Source organism: Xiphophorus maculatus, chromosome 23 (assembly GCF_002775205.1).
Source record: "Xiphophorus maculatus strain JP 163 A chromosome 23, X_maculatus-5.0-male, whole genome shotgun sequence".
In the NCBI taxonomy this organism is placed as follows: Eukaryota; Metazoa; Chordata; class Actinopteri; order Cyprinodontiformes; family Poeciliidae; genus Xiphophorus; species Xiphophorus maculatus.
In genome coordinates, this window is record NC_036465.1 from 3,979,221 (window position 1) to 4,002,307 (window position 23,087).

General features: G+C 37.9%; 2 protein-coding genes across 3 annotated transcripts; one reads left to right on the forward strand and one right to left on the reverse strand.

The window, feature by feature from the left end:
- The first annotated feature begins 1,940 nt into the window (after positions 1–1,940).
- LOC102230373 (transcription factor LBX1-like) lies at positions 1,941–5,480 on the forward strand. The gene is made up of 2 exons (XM_005800569.2): positions 1,941–2,791; positions 3,437–5,480. The coding sequence occupies exons 1-2, from the start codon at positions 2,467–2,469 to the stop codon at positions 3,898–3,900; spliced, it is 789 nt and encodes a 262-aa protein (XP_005800626.1). The 5' UTR covers positions 1,941–2,466; the 3' UTR covers positions 3,901–5,480.
- A 3,096-nt stretch (positions 5,481–8,576) lies between these two features.
- pcgf1 (polycomb group ring finger 1) lies at positions 8,577–20,010 on the reverse strand. 2 transcript variants are annotated; one of them, XM_023328252.1, is made up of 9 exons: positions 19,924–20,010; positions 16,664–16,769; positions 16,411–16,563; positions 15,089–15,160; positions 14,826–14,928; positions 14,647–14,689; positions 10,755–10,838; positions 9,270–9,350; positions 8,577–8,753 (listed from the first exon to the last, which is right to left on the reverse strand). In XM_023328252.1, exons 1-9 carry the CDS (start codon positions 20,008–20,010, stop codon positions 8,703–8,705), a joined length of 780 nt encoding a protein of 259 aa, XP_023184020.1. In that variant the 3' UTR covers positions 8,577–8,702. The 2 variants fall into 2 exon arrangements, with proteins under 2 accessions (XP_023184020.1, XP_005800624.1); XM_005800567.3 differs by having other exon boundaries at positions 8,578–8,753; positions 10,755–10,841.
- Between the last annotated feature and the right edge of the window lie 3,077 nt (positions 20,011–23,087).

Below are 23,087 nucleotides of genomic sequence, written 5' to 3' on the forward strand. Positions count from 1 at the left end.
TCTTTTTTTTTTTTGGAAGGTTTGTGAATTTGCAAAGCAAGGGGATAAAATCGAAATTAAAATAACATTTGCTTTTCTGATTAATCTCCCTCGCAGACAGAATAAAACCCAAACGAAATCAGTTATGAAGTGAACGGACGTCAAGCAGCACATCATGACGCGAGAAGGCCGCTCTGATGGGAGCTTAAAGCGAAGCGAATCTTCCAATTAAATCCACCAAGAGCTGGTGATTGATGATGTCACCTTTTCTGCTTCTAATTAACGTTCAAATTAGACCGAAGGGTGAAAACAAAACTAAGCAGCTACACAAAACATTTAAAAGATGATGATTTAAGAAAAGGGAAAAAAACACTGAAAGTCCGTGCGGAGCTTATGCAGGTTTGTCTTTTGAAAGATTCCTCTTAAATGTTCAGTATTATTGACCTTTCTGTAGGTCTCCAGGATTAATGTTCTGATAGAAAATAAACAATAAAACATGACACTTTTAACAGCTCTCCAGATTAAAATAAATAAATACTTGTTTAAATTCGGGAATTAAAAAAAAATCAATTTTATTTAATCCATACAACAAAAATAACCTATTCTCCTTAGTTTTGCTCATACAAACTTACCTCCCTTCCCGTTTCATCTAATTTCAAATTCAAGTCAAAAAGTGTCCGCTGAAATTAGCCTCACTCTGATATTAACATCATTTCATCCTCCCGGAACTTTCTCCAAGACGATACGCGTTTCTCTCCAAATTCCCTCTAACTGAATTTATCCCCGCAAGCTCCTGCTCGTTATGGAGAAATATGTATTCAAAGCAGCCTCAGAGGGTGGACCTCCACGGCTGATAATAGAATTTCCTGCTGTTTTACAACTCCGTCCCTAAACCAATGTCACCATATGCTGCTGTTGGCACAAGACTCTCCGCAGTGGCTTCATGCGCGGCAGCCTCCTCCCGGCAGCGTTGGAAATAAATAAAACAAGTTCGCAATTCTCACTTAAAGTGTTTCTTTAATTTAACCTTTGGCGGGGAATTATGATTTAGCTGCTGACATATTTTTACAGAATTTTGTTTTGACGGGTTTTTGCAAGGTACTGACATTAAAAAATTTGCTTTTTTTGTTTACATAAAAAGCTTACTCACAGCTTCTGGTGATTTTTTTTTAATTAAAACAAATCTAAATCCAAACGGAAGAGAATAAACCCAACGCACCTGACAGAAAACAATGTGCGTTTCCTCCGGACAGACATACCTGCTGATCTCTCTCGTGCGTCCAAGCGCGTCTCTCTCTAATCGCTTTCCTTTTTCTGAACATGTTGGACTCCCGTTCAGAAAATTCAGTCTGCGTCGTCAGACTGGAAGCCATAGCTCGGCGTCACCTTTATTACTGGCTTATTTCACGCTACCGCATATTGAGTTACACTGGATTCCACCTGCGGGGACACACTGGAGCATGGCTGAAATACCGGCAGTAAAATAACCCATCTCACACAAAACGGGAAAAGCAAAAACAATAAGATTTATATTTTTACCTCCTACTTCATATTCGTTTGAATTAATTTGCATTTGTTGCCTCAGATGATTTTTCCAGAGATTTATAAGGTCATGCATTATTAAATGAGTAGAAAATTGTAAAAAATACAACATTCCGCAGGCGTATTTATTCTCAGATTACAGGCTTTCTCTTGCCATAATAAATAAACACTAAAAATAATATTATTTACGCTAAACTGATTGGCATGCATGGAAATAGGCTAAAATGTTCTTATGGAGCTTGATTTTCAGTCCATGTGCAACAGGGGACCACATTCGCACATTACGCAAACAGCTCGGTGTTCAATTACGCAAGAATCTGACAGAGATATAAAGCTTGCTTTTGTTCCAATCCTTTTTCCATGATGAAAACGCGCTTTGATTTGACCATCGACTCTGCTTTTCTACAGGACTACAGCAACCGAGGGAAACAGATGCATAAACATTTCAAGGCAGCACCAGACTCCTCCTATTCCCCACGTCCAATTAGTTCTTCTGCTCCGGCCCTTTAAGACGCAGCAGCGGGTCACCAAGTGGTGTAGTGTTTCTCTAATTGAACTTCGCCCAATCAACAATAAGTCGTTAGCAGTCGCTTTGCTTTTCTTGGTGCCTGGAAGCCTTTTCCCCCCCTTCTCCCCCTCTCAGGGATTCACCACCTCCAGTCAGCCACTTTCTAAAGATCCGCATGGAGTTTGGCAGAGGAATCGGGACGCTCTGAGGGGAATACAGCGCGGCTGCCTCTGCAACTACGCCCGAAGCATGGTTATTTTGGAGGAAGGCTCTCAGGCGAGCTAAGTTTGCAGCTTTGGACTCGAAGCATTGAGCTACAGCGGAGTTCTACCAGAGCCCCGAGCTCTAGAGGAAACTCTTGTGGACGTTTTAAATCTGCCATTTGAATGAAATAATCAACTTTTTTTCTTGAGAGCAGCGATATCTGCGGGAGTGCGATGACCTCCAGTAAAGACATGAAGGCAGGGTCTGTGCTGCAGTCCGGCGGCGAGGAGCGGAGGCGGGCTCCGCTGGACCAGTTGCCGCCGCCGGCCAACTCCAACAAGCCGCTGACGCCGTTCAGCATCGAGGATATCCTCAACAAACCCTCAGTGAAGAAGTCGGTGGCCAGCATCTGTCCGCCACGAGTGCTGGAGAAAGTCACGGGCTCCAACGCGGCGAGAAACGGGATCAGCACGCCGTCCTCGCCTCTCTGCGCGCTGGAGGAGCTGGCCAGCAAAACGTTCAAGGGTCTAGAAGTCAGCGTCATCCAGGCAGCAGAAGGTAGCTGCGCGCTTTCCTTATTAAATTATGGATTTTCATTAAAAGCTAGAAAGAGAGCAATTTTAAATGACAGCATGTAGGCAAAAAAAGCTGGAGGATTGTTTTGACTTTTAATGAGGACATGCCAGGACAGCTGCATGGGAATGTGTTGGGATAACACATTAATAAATGATAGAGAAATGTGGACATAAGGCTTCACGTGACTAATAAACTGATCAATTCGAGTAACACCAGATGGAGACGGCAGGTAACTTATGATCAAATAGTCACTCAACCATCCTGGCTTAAATACAGCGATAGATTGACAGCGTGACAGGTCAGCATAACTAAGATGTTAAAAGTAAAACTATCTAATCACCTCTAATCAATATTCAACAATAAAAAAATATTAATTTGTTGAAATTTTACAATATGAAAGGGAAAATTGTAACATTTTAGTTCAACTAAATTTTGCAGCAATTTTTAACTCTTCAGTATTTAAATGATCATTCCTCTTCCATCAGAGTTTGCCAAATGAACGCAAGTAATTCGGGGGAAAAAAAGTTGCAAATTGTTTCACTTTAAATTTCAGGCAAACAGAGGTCAGCTCCGAGTTGCAGATTTTTGATTCCTCTCCCATGCTTCCTTCTCGCCCCCTCCTCCAAGGTCGGGAGCACCTGAACTCCTTCGGGCAGCGGCAGACGTCGAAGAAGAGGAGAAAATCGCGGACGGCCTTCACCAACCACCAGATCTACGAGCTGGAGAAGCGTTTCCTCTACCAGAAGTACCTCTCTCCGGCCGACCGTGACCAAATCGCGCAACAGCTGGGACTCTCCAACGCGCAGGTCATCACCTGGTTCCAGAACCGCAGGGCCAAGCTCAAGAGGGACCTGGAGGAGATGAAGGCGGACGTGGAGTCGCTGAAGAAGATCACGCCGCAGACCCTGCAGAAGCTCGTCAGCATGGACAACATCGAGGACCCGCAGGGTGGGGGCCCCGGGGCCCGGTCGCCCAGCGTTTCCCCGACCTCACAAGGACACCGAGCCTTCCCACAGTCCCCCTCCTCATCCAGAGACCAAACCACGGATGAGTTTTCGGAGGATGATGAAGAGATTGAGGTGGACGATTAACAGTCAAGGAGGGGACTGGAATTTTCATAAACGACAAGAAAAACAAAAGAGGGACATTTTTTTTCTTCCCAAACTTTTGCACGGATATTGATAAAAGGAGAATACACACATATGTGAACATTCGGGATAATTTTCCTATTTTTATTTCTTCACTTTAATTTATTAATCTGACTAATAATGAATTTCTCCTGTTTAAGTTTCAACAGATGTGGGGAATGTCTGCTTTTCTTTCAGGCAGAGCGTGGCAACATTTAAATAGAAATTATCATTTTTTTCAGAGGTTAATCGCCTTTAGAGGCGAGGAAAAACGCTGTGCAATTAATGTTTAATGCGCCATTAATTCACATTGTCCAGTTGCCAAATATCTCAAATTAGCCCTATTTTTGATTTGATTTAATCTCGCCCTCTGTCCATATTTTTTTAATCTCTGCAAGCATGCAGGCCTCCTAGAGGCGCCAACCGACAACAACTGCACCAACTTCTGACCCGCTCTGAGTTCTGTATATAGATCAAACATCCTATGCGATAATTTTATTGTAACGTTCTATTTAATCAGCATCTATGTAAATAAAGGTTATATTGTATTTCAAGCAGCTTTCAGCGCTACTGGATGTGTGGTTTCCCTAAAGTGGAGACAAGTGGGACATTATTGCACTATAGGAAATTAATAATGAAAGATGTAGATTTTTTTTATAATAATTTACAGTGCTAAGTAGCTGGTATTCTCTCCACACTCGAGGTTTTTGGCAGTTATTTAAAAACTGCAATGATTCCCCTCAGACAGCCTGAGGAAGTTAAAAATCTTCCTCTCTCGGTAAAGATGTGACTTTTGCATTCACTGACTCTTTCTATTCAGCTTTAAAGTGCCGTGACTTCAATTAGCAGCCGTCCACCGCCTTTATTTCCATTATTTGGGCCGGCATTGAAAGCATCTTGTCACAATAAGGTCCCGGTCTGTTCGCGGTGTTAAGAAAAGCTCTCGTCCAGCTCCTGCGCCATATGTTTTCTTCCTCCTTCTGTATGAATCGTCTTTAACACAACCGGTCGACATGATTGATTAGGTTAACCCGCCTTTGCCTCACATAAAACAGCTTCCACCCAGCAGTGGGTAATAATGGCCACGCATCTGCCACTCTTAACCCGGGTTTGTTTAAAAAGAGGCAGGAAAAAGGAGACAAAGTTCGCCATGAATAGCAAATGGGTTAGTGTGAGGAGCCTAATGAATAAAACCCAAAGGGAGGCGGTGGAAATAAGACGCGCTGCTGCTGCTGGATGGCCATTTGCAACAGTTTTGCAGCGGGATCAAAGGTTTAGTGTGTGTTTGTGTGTGTGGGTGGGGAGGTGGGTGATGTTAGTTTTTAATGACAAAATGTTTTAGACAACTCAGCAAATATTAGATAATTCTTTCATATTTATATATATCAAATATCAGATATTTTAAAACAAAACAAAAATTCAACTCTTTTTGGAGCACGCATATATTTTTTCTTCAGAAGGGATTATTTGCATATATTTCATATGTTGCAGTAATATAGGATTGTGTTACATTTATAGGTTATAGAAATGTGTATACCAGAATATATTCCCCGGCTTGTATGGTATATAAAATAGATAAAAATAAAAATAAATAAAATAATAATAATAATAATAATAATAATAATAATAATAATAATAATAATAATAATAGATCGTGAAACTAAGCCTTTTTTCTATTTTTTTATGTGTGTGTGTGTGTGTGTGCCAAAGCAGGCAGGTGATCACAATAGAGGTAATCGGCTGGAACCACAGAGGTTGAAAAGTCAAAAAGGGTTTTAATTGCTGAGTGGCAGGAAATAAAGGAGAACGATTCATCGTTTGACAAAACAAAAACAAAAACGAACTTGAATAAAAACTTGATTATGTGTCGAAAAACGTAATTTCAAAAACATTTATTTTACAAATTAAAACATATTCAACGCAACATACCTTTTAGACTGTTTAGAGTGTAAATGTCTACAGTGTTTTTAACCACTAATCTGTTAATAATAGCTTCTCATTTATGCTATAATAATATGAGTGGATTTTTAAAAAAATGTGAGATTTGAATAAAATTCTGCTGTAAGTGATTTTTCCGTCATTAGGGTTTACGTTCATAGATACACGCTTTTGTAAATCTTTATTTTAGTCCAGCTTCACCTCAGCACAAACCTAAAAAGGCGCAGAGCCTCAGGATGATTATCAGAATCACTTCATTCACATGAGGGGCCTGAAGGGACATGCGCAGAGCTGCGGCTGGTGAATAACGTTCCAACCCCGACTTTTTTGTTTTCCATTTCAAGGAACCATATCGTTCTGTTCTGTTGACATGATCAAAATTAGGCAAAGATTTTAAAAATCTTATCAGCCATCACTAAAATGTATCCTTGTCCTAAACCGGAGCAGTTTATTAAAAAGATCTAAATCCAAACCTGTCATTTGAAGCAATTGTTTGTAATTTAATGTCAAACAGGCAGTGATTAATTGCGAGATATTCAGGAAACATCAAAGACAATCACACGAAATGCTGTCTACTTAAAAAGAGAAGAGACCTGGAAACATGCAACATTTATCATCAGGCCGTGTCAAGTTATCAGAGCTCCTTCTTCCACTCTGGAGACGATCACAAACATCAAAGGTCGTCTGGAGTATAAGCAACTCCAAGTCTGCCACCTAGTGCTCAGTTAGGAGAATTATTCTAGGAAGAAAAGCAAAAGACAACATCAACGAGATTTTGTCATTACGGAGTCATGCGTTTCAAGTGTTCTCGCGAGAAACAGCTGCTACTGAACTCTGGAGGTTTCTGAAAACTGGCAGCAAAGTTTCACCAGAGTTGAGGTGAAACAAAGCAGATAAAAAAATAAAAAAAACACACACCAATGTGTTTTTACACATGGAGCTCAGTAAACAGCTGCAGGCAGATCTGTAGCTGCACAAGGAAATAGCTTTTCATTCCTACAGAAATATGCAAAATTGTTGCTGAAAAATCCTGCAAATTCAAGTATCTGCATGTTTGGAAAATATCCATGATGTGAAACACCCAGAGGGAAAGTTGTCTGGAGAGAAACCACCACGTTCAGCTGTGTTTCCGATTTTATGAGTGCACTCTGAGGCAGTGCATGGGACAGTATGACCATCTCATTTAAGTGAGTCAGCTGCACAATCTTCATGTGGGCGAAACTGTCCGTGTCAGTGAGAAAACAAAAGCATTCAGAAATAAAATTTACAAAGGTATGAGACTAGTTAGAAAACTTAATGGAGATAAAGAAAAACATACACTAGTAAAGGTAAACAGTATGATGTGGACAAGAAACTTTGCAGCTTCTCTGAAACAGACCACAAAGTTAAAGAGAAAAAAAAATAAAAATGTAACCTGCTTTGTCAAGATAGAAGCTTAGTTTTAAAGTATTATTTTAAAATATGGACATTAGAATATTTTTTTCATGTTCTCAGTTTCCTGTAAAAACACCAATTTATGAAACTTTAAACACTTGTAGCCTTTATATGTCAACAGTGATGGACTTACAGAATTAAAACACAACAAAAGTCAAATTCTGTCACATCTAAAACTGAACACCAACTGCATGAACATCCCCAGCATGACTGGTTGCAAAAAAATTGTACTTTGTAGAATTAAATACTAACAATGTGAACTAACTTTGTAAGAAGTCATGTGGAATGAGTTAGAAGCTAGTAGTTTCTTTCCACAAACCACTGAAAAACCTCAATTGAAATATCTACTAAATTTTAATTACAGTATGTCAGTTCAAACACTAAAACTCACTTTGTAGAGATTCATGACACACATGCAGTGATGTATGTCAGGCATTTATTTCTGTTCTAACCCTTTTTATGATTATAACTTGCAGTTCTGTCTCACTCCACTCCTTCAAACTCTGGGAACTTGATTTCTAAAGAAATGCAAACTTTACTTTAATCTGTAGAGAAATTTGGATAACTGAACATTCCAGTCCTTTTCTTCTGTCTGTGGTTTAGAGATGGCTTAACACAAATGATGGGACACTTGGCTCTTTAAGGTCTGAATGTCCAGCCGAACCAGTTTAGAATGGGAGTTATTCCTGTTGCACATCTTCCTTCCACTGAACCTTTCACTAGTATGCTTGTATCCATGACTTTGAACTGCCAGCATCTTCAGTAGAGATCTTTAGTGGTTTACCCTCCTTGTGGAAAGTGTTGGTGACACCTTCCACCTTGAAAATAAGTAAGCACTTACATGCTTACTTACTTTTAAGTAAGCAGGGTTCCCTATGGTTGTGTAGACCATCACATTTCTGCATGAAAATCATTATTATGGCTTTATAATATTTAAATTCTCTGAGAAACAGAATTTGGGTATATTTTTAAGCCATAAAGTTATCTCTTAAAGAAACATAGATTACTCTTTGTATTTAAGTTACATATTTTGAACTTGATTACCGATATAGGTCATCACTCATTTACTTAAATGCATGTGTATTTGTAATTCTGAGTAAACATTGATGCCTAAAATGCCAAATGTTGGAGAAACTGATATTATTCTGAAATATAATAAAACATTTTTACCGTATAAATCACAAATCGGCAGAAGCTTGATTGGCCGTAACTGAAACACATTATGTTTAGAAGGCTCTCAGTTATAGACCACAACAATATCTTTATTTTTTCCATTTAAAGTTTATTTTCAAAAATACAAAACAAGGAAAATAAGTTTATGTACACAAACACTATTAAAATAGAATATGTATTGTACAAAATATTTACAGCCATCTCTCGACTGAAAACAAATCCTATCTGGTCCTTTTGTCCTTGATGGTGTAGTGAAGAACTAATGGTTGAGCCTGGAAGGAGAAATAACAGATATTAGAAAACTAATAGTTTTATTCAATTAATCCAGCTCTGAGCTGCATGCAGACATGTTCTTTTTTTAAAGATTTTATTGGCTCTAGTGACCTTTATTTGACAGTGAATTGACAGGAAAGAGGGTAATGAGAGAAGGGGGAAGACATGCGGCAAAGGTCGCCAGGCCGGGAATCGAACCTGCGACAGCCATGTCGAGGACTAAGGCCTCGACATGGCCTTAGTCATGTTGAGGCCTGACTAAGCACAACCCTCTATATGTGGGTTGTGCTTAACCCCTGCGCCACCACAGCACACCCCAGCATGCATGCATGCAGACATGTTAAAGCAAATAAATAAAATGATTAAACAGATTGTTTTAATCAAATTAGAATTTAATAATATAATTTCTATTATTGTTGAAGAAAGTTGAACTAATATTCTAAGAGATATTAACTCCAGTGTGAAGGTCTGTGTGACAGTTGTTGGTGCTGCAGCTGGTGTTAGCTGTACTGTACCTTGCCAAACCAGTGTGAAAGCCATAACCGTTTCATGGTCATGTGATCAGGCAAAGACTCGTTATTAAATAACATCTGGACCTGCAGAGAGAGACCACACAGACAGATGAAGAGTAAATAGGAAGGAAAACATTTTAAAAGAAGGAGTTCAGAGACAAATTTCACTTTCTGTGTCTGATTTCACACATTTGGTCCAAATATTTTGGCTGCTGGTCTCTGTTTTTTCATCAAGTGGAAGTCAGTCAGAAAATATGAACTTCAGAAAGAAACAAAGAAAAACCTTAGGAGTTTTTCTGTATGGATTGCCTTTATCTCAAACTTTACCCATAGTTTCTGTTGCTTGCTTACATATATATATATAAAGTATTTATACAGAATTGAAAGGATATTAATGATGCACAATCAGTGGTAATCAAGACTGTGGCACATGCTTCATTAAATTCACTTATTTAATATTTCCACTAAGTTCATCAGGTTTTTCATATACACCTATATTTCTAAATGAAAATACCAATTAATATTGCTGTCAAATTTAAAGTTAACAAAAGCATGAACTGTGGATGAGTTTAAACTAAAGAGAACATGAAAAAGAAAACAGTGATAATATTCAACAGGAAAGAAATGCTTTGATACTCTGATTTTGATTGTAATAGAAACAAACAATGGGGGTAAAATAAAAAGGCTCATAAAACTACCATTGTTCCTGGAAAAAAGTGCCTTGAGTTTAAATTCACCTTTAAGTCTACTCCATACATAGCCGGATATCTGGGAAAACAAATACATTTTTATGCGCCTGTAGACAGGAAAACTGAGATCTAGGTTCCCACGAATTAGTCTGTGGCAAATAATGTGCCAATATAGTCACAAACTTGCTTAGACAAAATTTCCAATCAACATCATCTTATGTTTTATTAAGTCTATATTCTAACGCAATTTAAAAGTGGCTTAATCTTTCTGACCACACAAAACAACCTCATGACGCCATGTTTAATTCCTAACAGGAAGTTGAAATTGTTTTGAAGCAACTTGATTGGCTGACATAAGTTTTAGCTTTGCTCTACACTGCCCCCTATGGGTTTGGCATGTTTAAAACAACACTCAGGGATGTGCAGGTTCATGTGGATGAAAACCTTTCTGAAACTGACTGTGTACAATATTTTTTTTTAAACGATGTGGCAGAGAAATGTATTTTTATAATGACCCAGCTACATGTGTAGAAAGCCTTAGTCTGCTTCACGTGCCATGGACATGAACACTATAAACATCTGCTATGGGGAAAATAATACCTTTGGCAGCATCACTTTCAGCTACTTGTACAATGATAAGTAGAAGCAGATTAAGACAGAGCTTCATTGCTACCTGCTAACTAGTGATGGATTTGTACGTGTGAATGATTGGACATTGATACATTTACAACATTTACTATAAAACAATCTAAAGAAATACTAGGAATATTTTTGATGTAGTAATAAGACATCGACTCACCTGATGCTTTTCCACATTTAATCTGTGACAAAGGACTTTCCTCAAGTGTCTCACCTCTGCTCGTACAGAGCAGCGCACAAACTTCTGCTGCAAAAGAAAGAGAAAACAATCAACTCCAAAACATGAATATAACATGCAGCTGAGAAATTTAACACCATGCACAAATCCACAGAGGCACCAAAGTAGCTAATCAAACTTGTGAATATCCATTTGAATACACACAGTAGCCCAGAGTATGTGGGAGCAGGTTCATGTTGTGGCACCCTGCCTCATAACAGCTTACAAATAATTTTAAAAAAAGATCAGAAAAGTGATATTTTCTGATCTGATCTCTTGAGCTGAACAGCTCAAGAAGAAAATAGTGGATAAAAGAGAAAAGGTCACATCACTAGTTTGATAGTAGTTTGGATATTTAAAACAATAAAACAAATCAATAATTATTGATATTGACCGATATGAAACTCTTATATTGTGATACATTTTCAGCCATATTGCCCAGCCCTGGATCATCTTTACTCAGTCTTTATTGGAACTTGTGACCACTGTAATGGTTAATTCTTAATATTCTGTTATAAGACTACCATTTACATAAGTATTCATCATCTGGAAATCTGACATTTAACTTGGGAGTACAGACTATCACCAACAGAGTCAAAATGAGAGAAAAGTAATAGTTTTGCCAGTCCAACTAGAAGTGCAGACTGTTTTCTTGTGAAGACTGATTTAAACTGTTGCATAAATACTTTTGCTGTCGATCCTTATTCATAAACAGCAAATTGGACTGCAATTCTGAATCACATTTGGAGCAGCAGAAATCCAAACGAACCAACTGCAGGAACAGCGTACTCCTTTTACGATTAGATTTACAGTGAAGAATGATCCTGCTTACTGCTGGAAGTTTTCTGCTCCCTGCTGACTTATTAAACACTCTAAAGCCAAAGAGCTAAACTGCTTTAGCTCATGCACTGCAAGAGCGTAGTATTTCTCTTCATGCATGGGCAGAAATCTGTTTTATTAAATTTACATCTCAGTATAAAACAGTAAATATCACTGGACAAGGAGGGTGGAGAGGAGAGCCAGTAACAAATTATTAAGGGTCGAATTTAAATACAGAACACTGCAAGGACATGGCTTGCATTAGAAAACTGATCCGACATTACACCCAGGAGTATGATTTGTTTTTATACATTTATGAGGGTTCTCGTCAGAAGCTAATACACTTTATAAGGTCACAGTGGGGTTAGAGTGAAAAACAACTGCATATAAAAAGGCAGGAATGGAACCAATGTGGCTGCATGTTCTTGTTACATAAAGTAAGATTAGACAAACAATAAACAACATTTTGACTTTGCAAAGTGATCAGAGAGGACATGAGTGAATGTACTGACACTTCCAAAATATCAGTCAGCAGATCTGTGTGGTTAATTTAACACCTTAGCTGTGACGGAGTTCAAGCTCTTAATATTTTAAATACTCTACAGCCCAATTTAAAGGCCAACAAAAAAACATGATGGATTGTTTAAAAAAAAAAAAAAATAAATAAAACACCTGGTCAAGGTGAAACAAGGATGAACTTCCTTAAAGAAGCCAAACACCCTTAAAAATGTGGTATTTTGAGAAACCCATGGCAGCTAAGGATTTGTTCGCCCAATTTAAGTAGTAATCAGATAGACAGAATAAATATCACATTAATCTGATCACAAAAGAAGGAGTTTTTCACAGTTCACGGGTTTGTCATGTCCTAATGCCAAGAGGAAAAAACCTAAACAATGACCTAAGAGGAGCAACTGTTGCTGCTCATCAATCTCTAAAGAGTTAGAGGGCCAGTTCCATGCTATTAGGAATTCACAATGACACAGTAAGAAAGATTAGTCTCTAGTGGAAACATTTTAAAGTCAACTGCCAATCCTCCCAATCAAGAGCAAGTTCATGCTGAGGTCGGGCCAAATGTGCATCCCAACAACCAAATGACGTATTGAACTGATGATCATAAAACTCAGTCTCTACACCAACATCTCAAAGTAACTTTCAGGTGAAGACATGGGGCCTTCAACAAGAGGAAGTGGGCACAGTGATCCCAAATAATAATATTACAGATAAAAATTTGAAGACTCCTGACAGCTAAATATTTACTTAATCTAACCACAAAAATGGTCAACGCCAGCTTTCCTACACATTGTTCAAGCCAAAATCCTAAACCTTTAAGGGTTTGTTCGCACCAGGAAAGTTCTTTGGTCCGCTTGTTTGATCCAGACCAAAAGCACTTTTATTTATTGTTTATTGCAGTGTGTTTTCACATTGTACTTTTGGACAATGCAGCTGCAGATGATCACTGCTCCCACTGGACAGCAGCGACGAAGATGGGACACAGTAGAGACCAGGAAAAAATTGTGTAAGTCCTGCTTGCTGCATTTCTGTTGTGCACATTTCTGCTGTTACTGCAATACCATTTTAAATGCCAAGAGTTAACACAGCTAACAACGCAGACTTCACGATGTTGAAATGGCATCAGCAAATGCTGCTGCAAGCCAAAGGGGACGAGATGCTCTTTCTTTTCTGATCTACATCATGCTGGCAGCAGCTAAGCAGAAAATGGTGAATAAGGTACAAATTCAGTTCAATTAGTACAAACAGCAAAAATTAGCAACACTGAACGGCTCAATTTTACCATAGTGGCTCATGAACTTCAAGAAAGACGTATATTTTCTTTAGTTGGTTCAAATCGAGGTAGATCTGTACTCACACCAAAAATAAACTGTACCTGAGTTTGTTTGGAAGCGGACCAAGACCACTTCAAAAAGTGGGTTTCTATCCGGTTGTTTGGGTTTAATTCAGTGTATTCACACCTGCAGAAAATGTCCGGACCAAATTCGGAAATGAACACTGCTCTGCTTAAAGCTCTTCACATGTGAGAGGTGTGACTACACCTTAGAACTCGAAATTCCAAAACCTCAATCAATTTATGTAAAAATAAAAGTCTATTACTTTGTGTCAGAGATTTCAGGAGTCATGCTTTAACATGGAATCTACAAAAAGACAAATGTAAAAAAATAAATAAAAAATAAATGGATGGCTAGGCAGATGCTACATTTACACTAATCAACCTCCTTTTAATTTTCTGCAGTTACACAAAACAGAAAAATACTTGGATTCAATAACTTTCCAGGCAGCATAGGAACTCTGAAAAGCCTGAAAGCCAAAGTTAGACTATTTCCTTCATTTCAATAACTGAAACACCATATTATTATGTTCTGTTCTGTAAAGGGTACTTCTTTCAAAAACTATTTCCATAATTTAATAAAGCAAATCATGGTGCCCCCTGCTGGAATAGGAAATTATTGGAGTATTTATGTTTTTAAATATATGAATTTGTTCCTCATAATATATTAAAAGATTTTGCTCAGCTTAATAAAACTTCTAAAGCAATCAAAAAACACAAATATTTGAACTCCATTTTGCAGTTATTTTAAAGCTGTTTATAAAATTAAAAGACAAAAAAACAAACAAAGGAGGATTCTTGCAAAGGGTCATTCAATTTTCTAAATGACACAAATCAGTTATAAAGAGAGCAGCCACTTGGGTGTAAGATGACGAACAATTTCTTGCCTCAGTGACGTGATTCTCCTATTTATCCCCCTCTGTAAATACGAGGCTCCAGCAGCAGAGGTTCAGCTGCTCTGAAGGCTGGATTCTGCTGTAGCAGCAGCTGTCAATGTGCCATGTATTCGCTAAGCAGTTAGGAGTTTTTGTGTCCTGGAGACATCTTTTTCTGGGTTGTGAAATGCCTTGTTGGTTTAAATGCATCCAGAACCAGCTCAACAACTTCAATAAGCACATATGTCTGTACTGAAATACAACATTAGTTACAAGTTAGAGTACTTGATAAACCCACCTGGAGAGTAAGTTTTGTCTTATCTTTCCCAGAGAGTGATGAACTACAAAGACAGACAGAGTGTTAAAACACAAAGTTAATTTTATAACAGTTAAATGTAAATATATCCACATAAATGTTCCATTTCAGTCTTATCTCATTTTTAAAGCATATACAAGATAAAAACAGAAGCCGTTTACCTTAGTCTTTCTAAACACAGCGAAACCTGCTCATCATATCTGTAGAAGTGAGCTTTAGAGTGGTCGAAGCTTGTAAAAGGTAGAGCTGCGCTCTCTGAAACATCTAGAGTTGGGGAACAAAAGGATAAGGTTTAGAACCTGATGTTACTGCTGTAGAGCAATCAAATAAATCCAGTTGTAGATGCTTAGAACTTTACTCGGAGACAGAGCTCTTTCAAAAACAGAAACATTTCAGAATGTTTAGTGGTGAAAGAAGGACCCACCGTCTCCCGCAGGTTGGATGACTCTTTCTAACCCACGTGACTGGTAAAAATCTTTTATTCGTTTGTCCTCACCTGAGAAAAATAAAAAACATGCTGATGTTTCTTTTTCATGACTTCTTCCAATTTCACAGGAAAATAAATAGCTGTGCTTCAAATATTATCCATGAATCATTCGTTCTATTTTCAACTGACAATCATGAATAAGAAAACAAACTTTTTTTCTAAATTGTATAAACTTTCTATGTTTTCAACTGTAGTCTCAAATAAAAAATACAAAATACAACAGCTGATCATAGTACAGACATTTTTAATGTAATATTTTATTGCTTTGGTTTGTCTGACCCAGAATTTGTTATGCAAACTGTGGGTTACCATGGCAATGCTGAAACCACACCCCAATTTGATAATACTTATTCAACAACGGTATGACACACAGAAATCTTCATGCTGCTGCAAATAAACCTTCAAATAATCTGATGCTCTGAAATGAGTATCAGAAGATTTGAAGAGAAGATGTTTGTCAAACGCATCGTTACAGAGGGTTTGGGTTGGATTGATATACAAAGGAAATTTATATTCAGACTTCTACAGTTTATTTTGCAATCATTTCCATTAAGTGTGTGATTCCATGACACGCACAAAGACAACAAACAGCAGGGACTCTGATTTAGTGGATATATATTCTGGTGGTAATAATGCTTAGTATACAGTGCTTAATAAGAATAATTTAACTTCTCTTTATTCTTTTTATCCACCTGAATAATGTTTTTTTATTATTATTAATTCGCCAATTAGAGCATACAAAAACAAACATTACAGACGATTGATTTACAAAAAAAGAAATAACCGGTTAGATAAGAGAAGGAACAAAAACATTTTAAGTACTTTTGACTTCTAAAATATTTTTGTGATGAACATTGTTGGTTAATTTACTCTTACACTTGTCAGTGCTGTAAAAGCCAAATAACCTAATGTTTACACTATTTTATGTTGAAAACAACCCACATTTCTGCACACATTACAATTTCTAGGTCACATAAACCCAAGCAATAAAATCCTAAATTAACGGAAAGGTGTTTCTACAAAGTGTGGACATAGAAAAATGCAGGCCACACTTTTCAGATTTTAGCTTGTAAAACAAATTATGAAAATTATGTGCAACTTCCTGTCCGCTTCTTAATTACACACCCCAATAGAGTTGGTGGTGTTAACATGGCAAAAATGAGAAAAATTGTACCTTACATGCTTGTGCAAGGCATGTCCTGTGCATATTAAAGACTTACAACACTTCTGGACAACCAATAAAAATCAAGACAACTTACTCTCCTGAAGGCCAGGTACCAGCTTGTAGACAATGTCTTGCATCACTCGATCCAGCTTGAGGTTGAGTAAAGGTTGAGTTTCATGAATCTTAATGTTGCACATGGGGCAATACTTGCTGGTTTGCAGGTATTTTACAATGCAACTTTTACAAACTGTACAGGGAAAGAAGATAATTAATTCATACTGAAGCAAACAGGCAAACAAGTTATTTTAGTAAAATGATGGAGAAAAAAAAAAGATTCATAAGCTTACAAGTATGCAAACACTCTGTAATTGTTGTAGCGTCTATAAAATATCCAGCGCAGAGGTAGCAGACAATGTGTTCATTCAGGTCTTTGATCTTCAACTTAACTTCCTCCTAAAGTAGCAAAAAACAAGCATCACAGGGTTTGAATATTCACGGTAGTTTTCTCTTTTTTTATCTCCCATTATTCTAACCATAGAAGAAGCATTCAAAACTTAAAAAAACTGGAAAAAATAATTATGAACATCAATTTATTTTGAGACAATGTCTCAATTTAGCTAGAAGAAAGGATCCTGATGTTCCATTCCAAACATAACCACAGTCCTGTTTGCTACCATTTAATCAGAGCAAGATGGCAGTAGACAAGTGTGTCTTGGGACCAAACAGCCCAGCCAATTAACAGATGCCTCGTCCTGCAACACACAGTGTCTTTAAAGTCAGCTCCCACCACAAGTGGAGGGCAGCCAATAGTCAGGCTTAAAACAGTTTAGAGCAAATAAACAGTCATTTAAAGCCATATCCTACAGCAATTGGAACACGGCAGCAAAACCTTGAAAGAGGAACTGAGAGAAGCATCATCCTTTTTTGTTCATCTACTGTCAAGTTTCAGGAATAATCTTTTTCAGGCTTGAGTTTTTTTCCCCATGTATCAGACTCTAATTTTGCCATTTTATCAGGTGATTCAACTCAGAAAATGGAAGAAAATTGTGTGTTTATGACAGATTGTTTGAAAGAAAGCGGCTAAAAGGCCAACTTATAATTAGTTCTGTGCTAAATTGCTACATGCAGACAACAACAGTTCCTCTTCTGAGTTTGTGAGACTTATGAGTCATAAGTCAGAGCTACGTTAACAGAGGAAGAATGTCAAATATGTTTTGGAAGTTGACTGAAAAAGACTGATGTAGAGAGGAAATGTCAAAAGAAAAAGACATTTTCAGGAAATCTCAAGAAAAAATTTTCAAGACCACTGCTCATCTTTTTTTTGGTCGATGTGTAAAGTTGAGAAACTGCTCAAGTCTTTATAAGTGATAGCGTTTACTTCTTCCAACCACCAAAAGTCCTAATCTAAATCACTGCAAGATTTAGATTCAGGAAGTTTTAAACTCTACAAACATGGTGAGTACATCATGACAAAAGAAAAAAAACACACACAAATGCCACCCTTTTTGACAGCATTCAGGAGGAGCTGCCTTCCCTGTGAGGCAGACAGACAGGAAAAAGGAAATGCACAAACAAACACTGCATGTTACTTACTGCTTTTACCCTAATTCAACTGCTACATTACTGAAAGTAATTGAGTTGTTAAGTTAGTATTGATACTGGGTTTGAAATTTTTGCTTCATGACAACCTTAATCCAGTTGTAAGAGCAACAAGCATTGCCGTGCTCATTCAGCACAATCTACAGTAAAGATATAGAAAAATATTAAACGAGAGGAAATTCAGTTTTGTTTTAAAGCCACAGACACTTTCTTAAAAGAAACCATGAGTTGGTGAGTTTCTACAGAGTATCTATGAGGAGCTCATCTGCTTTCTGACTTATTTAGTTTCGAAGAATTATCAAAAGAGGTTGGGTTATCAATACAGAAACACAGTTTTCTGTTATTCTCTCTCCACATGAACACCTCTTGACATCTCCAGTCAGGACATGTAGTCATGACTGTTTAAAGGACTATCTGCTGTTTTCTTGGTGTAAGGTTCCAAGAAAACATTAAACTGTGAAACCTTGCTGCATATTATGACGACAATATTAATTGTGATCAACCCAGATTTTCATCACTCCTCTTTTTGTTCTGCATCAGGATGACCCTGTGTTCTCCTGAACCCAAAGAACCTAGGGCACTTAGATTTACAACACATGTAAACTCACCTGGACGGAAAAGAGTAAAAATCTGGCCAAACAGATTAGTTGATAGCAGAATCCGAATGCATTGCGCTTCGGCTATTATAGTCTACCAAATACAGCGTTCATGCAGTCCTTTCATTATATTCTGCAGCTCTGACAAGAGGTGTTAATGCATGTAAAGCAGTGATTCTCCTAGCTCCTCTGTGTTTTACATGTTTGCATACTCCAGTTTACCTAATTTAAAGGGACAGTTTTTCCACAGCAGCTTAATGACCAATTAATGTAAATCAGCTCTATGGAAGCATGCAAACATCTAGAACACACAGAGGTGCCTCTGAGACATGCAGGGGTTTGATAAACACTGCTCTAAAATTTAGCCACGTGAACTTTCTGTTCTTCTACTTTTCTCAACTTTGGAGTTAAGGTCTAATCGAGGATGTCACCCAGTGTCCTGCATGTTTTATTGTGTTATTGTTCAAAAAACTAATTGAAGTGGCAGAAATTCCTCCTGCACGTTTCATCAAGTTCTGCTAATTAACAATTCATTTGATACGTGTGTTGGACCAAGAAAGCATAAGGACAGCAGCTCTTGAAGACTGATGTTGGGTAATCGTGCTCAAATCCCTCACCATCTCAAAACTTTAAAGCTTTTAATAGGTTTATTTAAAAAAAAAAAGGCGAATCAGCTGCAGAGCAGTTACCCCGAGCAAAATCACAGCGCTGAAGACAAAGAGGAGACTTTATAAAGCCCATTTGCTCTTAACTGTCTTCCTGAAGTCGGAGAAGAATCGTTAGTACGGAATGTTAAAGCTGTAAATACAAACATTGTTTTTCAGCTTGTCGGACATTAAACAATTCGGAGGAAAAGCTCAGCATGACCTCTGCGATCACGTTGAAACTGAAAAAGTAGCGCTTCTCCGAAGAGACCGACACACCGTCACAGAAGGAACTGGGTAGTCGAAAGAACTGAGAGCTGTTTGCTATCTCCAAGCTCCAACGGCTAGATAAGTGATATCAAACTACAAACCGAGCGCGAAGCAGTAGCAACTCAAAACGGACCGCCGTTACTTCGACAACTAAATCGAATGAGAACCAACGGAGCGCAGCGTCTGTTACCGCCACAGTTTACTCCACCATAAAGCGCAAATTAAAAAGTAAACTTCCTAGTGAACCAAAGAAAACAGGTCCGGAAGTGGTCAAATTTAACACTTGGTTTGGAGCTTTGATGCACGTTGCTCCGTAGAACAACACGGTTGGACCCCACCGTATACGCATGCTCGAGCATCGCTCTCAGTCTCTCTCCATCAGCGCAGGGGAGACAACCATCTCTTGTTAAAACGCCACGTTAACTCCCGTTTCTGGTACTTTCAATGTCGGTACACTTTCCTCGGTTGGGAAGGAGCTTAAAACACAAAGCAGCTCACCTCGTTTCGTAGTGGGTCCAGTTTATAGACAGACTGAAGCTGATTTCGGAGCCGCATCGCTATGGCCATTGGACCTTGCTCCGCCATCTTTGGGAATTATGCTGGGTTCCGGGTAAACCGGATGTGGCATATTTTGCGAATCGAGGCGGGTAAACAACAAAATAAAAGCCCATTTATTAAATTAAAATAATCCAGTTTAATGTTTCCGTTTAGATTGAATTGGGGCCGTCAAAATTACATCTAAATACAGATTTTACAATTCTCATAATTAAAATATATTTAATTAGTTTCCGGAAGCTATTTGCTTTGTCTTATTCAAAAATCTGCTGTTTTCAGTATGTTGACATGTCGCAAATTTTATTTTAATTGTAAAGTTTGATCTACATATGATTTGTTATGCTTTAAAAATTTTTATTGAGTTACAAATGTATATTTAAGTATGTTTGTTTATTAATTTTTTAAAAAATGTATAGTTTATTTTTTTTGTCTAAGAATAGATTATGAAGTGGTCTTAGCATATTTTTAATGTCTGCTTTTAATGTTGATTCAAATTGTGAATTTCATTCTGTATGCAGACTATTGTATATTTTTTTCATGGGGCACAAAGTTCCCGGTATTATTTTTGAAGTTTACTTTCTGGCTACTATACCCACCTGCCTCACTGAAAATGGAACAAACATGTTTTAAACAAAAATGTGCCAGATGCAAGCACATGTGTCTGGTGGGATGTCCTTGTTCATTAGAACAATGTTTTATATTTGCTGAGCCTACTGTGCCATTTGGAAACCAAGTGAACAGTAAGCATATACAGCAGTAGTAATGTCACTGGAAGTACTTTACCCTGTTCTAATACGTACATTATCTACTTTGAAAGGTTTATGTTGTGGAAAAGGTAGATCTTTAAATGTGGTATCTCCCAAAATTTGTTATTTTTAAGGAGGTGATTTGTTTTTACTATAGTCTTCGACTATTTTTGTTTCATTGATATAGTCCTTTACTTTCAGCTTATGTTATGATTATTAATGGTAACCTGCTCCAATCTGCAATGTAGAACAACATCTTTACCAACTACAAAAATACATATTTTCCTGCTTTAATCTGACGTTCAGATTAAATCAGGAAACAAGAATTCTACACTATTCTGCAAAGTGTAGAATGCATTTGTATTCTGGTAATTTGTCCACATTTGTAATTTCTTCCCGCTCTAATTTTGGGGTCTTTATCCTGATGGAAAATGAAACTCCACCCATAACTCAAGTCTTTTGCAGCCTCCAGCAGGTTTCTTTCTTGATGTGCCTTTTTTCCCTGCTCCTCCAGTAGAAAACATCCCAAAGACATGAGCTTGGCATAAAAATCGCAAAAAGTGAAGATGATGGTTACAGAGTGAAATGCAGCATTTAGCACATGGGCCAAAAAGTTACATTTTGATCTCATTTGATCATAGCACTTTCTTCCATATATTTGGTTCCATATATTTAGGTTACACCTAACTGTAATTTTTCCACATCACTGTCTCCTAAATGATTAATGTTTTTGAAAAAGCTCTATAACTTTACCTTTCTTTAAACTTCTCCACAACTTTCTCCCTGACCCGTCCGCTGTTCTCTGCCTGTGATGGTTTTCATTCACTGTTGTTCTCTGACTCAATGTTTTTCAAAGTGGGGGCTGCATCCCCCTCGGTGGCCACCAGGGTGCGATAGGGAGACAACAGAAAGTTGGAGGGAAAATAAGAAAATAAATGCAAAATTGAACAACTTACTCTGATATACTTTTTAATGATACGTTGTTATTTTTTTTTTTTTTTTGCAGAAAATCTGGTCTGTTTTTCTATCATTACTATAACGTATACAGTAAAATAACCTATTGGAATCTTTTTGATTGTGAAATATATCAAGCTGGCGTAGAAACAGGGAACCCCTGCTCCATTGGACCTCACAAACAAAGCCTCGCGGCGCGTTGTTTCTATGTAAGCATGACTCGATTAGTGCATCATTCCTACTGGAGTTTCACAATATATCAGCTACTACAATGGACAGAGGAACTAACAAGTTTATGTCATCACCTGGGAGGAGGTTACTGGTTTCTCAGTCACAAGCTGGTTGCAAACCTGAGGCCAGCAGGTGTCAGTCAGTTATGGTAGATCTGAAATTTGGTTTGATGACGTCAATATGAGAAGCTACAGACTGATAGGAGGAACCAAAGAGCTCTGAAAAGACAAAGGCAAATCTTCTGAAGTTGGGATATAATTAATTTAATTTCACATAATTACCACGGTAGAAGCCATTTGTTTGTTAAAATTTTATGAAATATATTTGTTATATTTGATGTTTGTTGTGAATGACATATACATTAGTCCAACGTTTAGAAACTACAGCGGCTGTAATGCGCCAGAGCAAAGGAAAAATAACCCGAACAGGTGATCAACTCAAAACCACTCCTACCTTGTTACTCTCTCTCTCTTTGTAGTTTAAGCACACCTGTTACCGTGGCAACCGCATGCGCCCCGCAAGATGAGCAAAGATTAAGTTAAAAACATAACATTCAGTCCGTTACGATATCAAGTTTCCAGGCTTGCTATTTATTTCCTCGATTATTAATCGGCGCTTCCCTGAACACAGCGATGGTTGATTGACTAGCTGTACTTGGTGCTAGCTAGAGCGGCTAACACGAGTAACAGTTTAGTCCAAAGCCTTTTCTGCTAAAATAAAATCTTTAGTGTATGTCAGATACAGACACATTGCATATTGATCTCTTTAGCTAACGTAAGACTGTGTTGCAGACAGGCTTCAAGGTGTAGAAGTTGCATCAGTTCTGCCATTATGCTGTACTTAGCTAACGGGAAGCGCGTGTTTGTGAGACGGCCACGCACGTGACCACGTAGAATGGGCATCAGCCAATGAAAGGCGGCCTCTGTGGTAAGGTCCCTTAATGGCTTATTGCAACGTGTATTTAGTAAAGCTTGAGCAGTAAACAAATCTGACACACACAAAGTGGTACATTTGAAACACCCAGAATCTGTCAGAAATCTGAACAAAGAATCTGTGAAAAAATAAATCATGAACACCAAAACAAAAAGAACCAAAAAAAAAACAAAAAAACACAAAACCCCTGTACACTACCATTGTGACTCTATCTGTTTATTTTGAGCTGGTGGACATTTACCA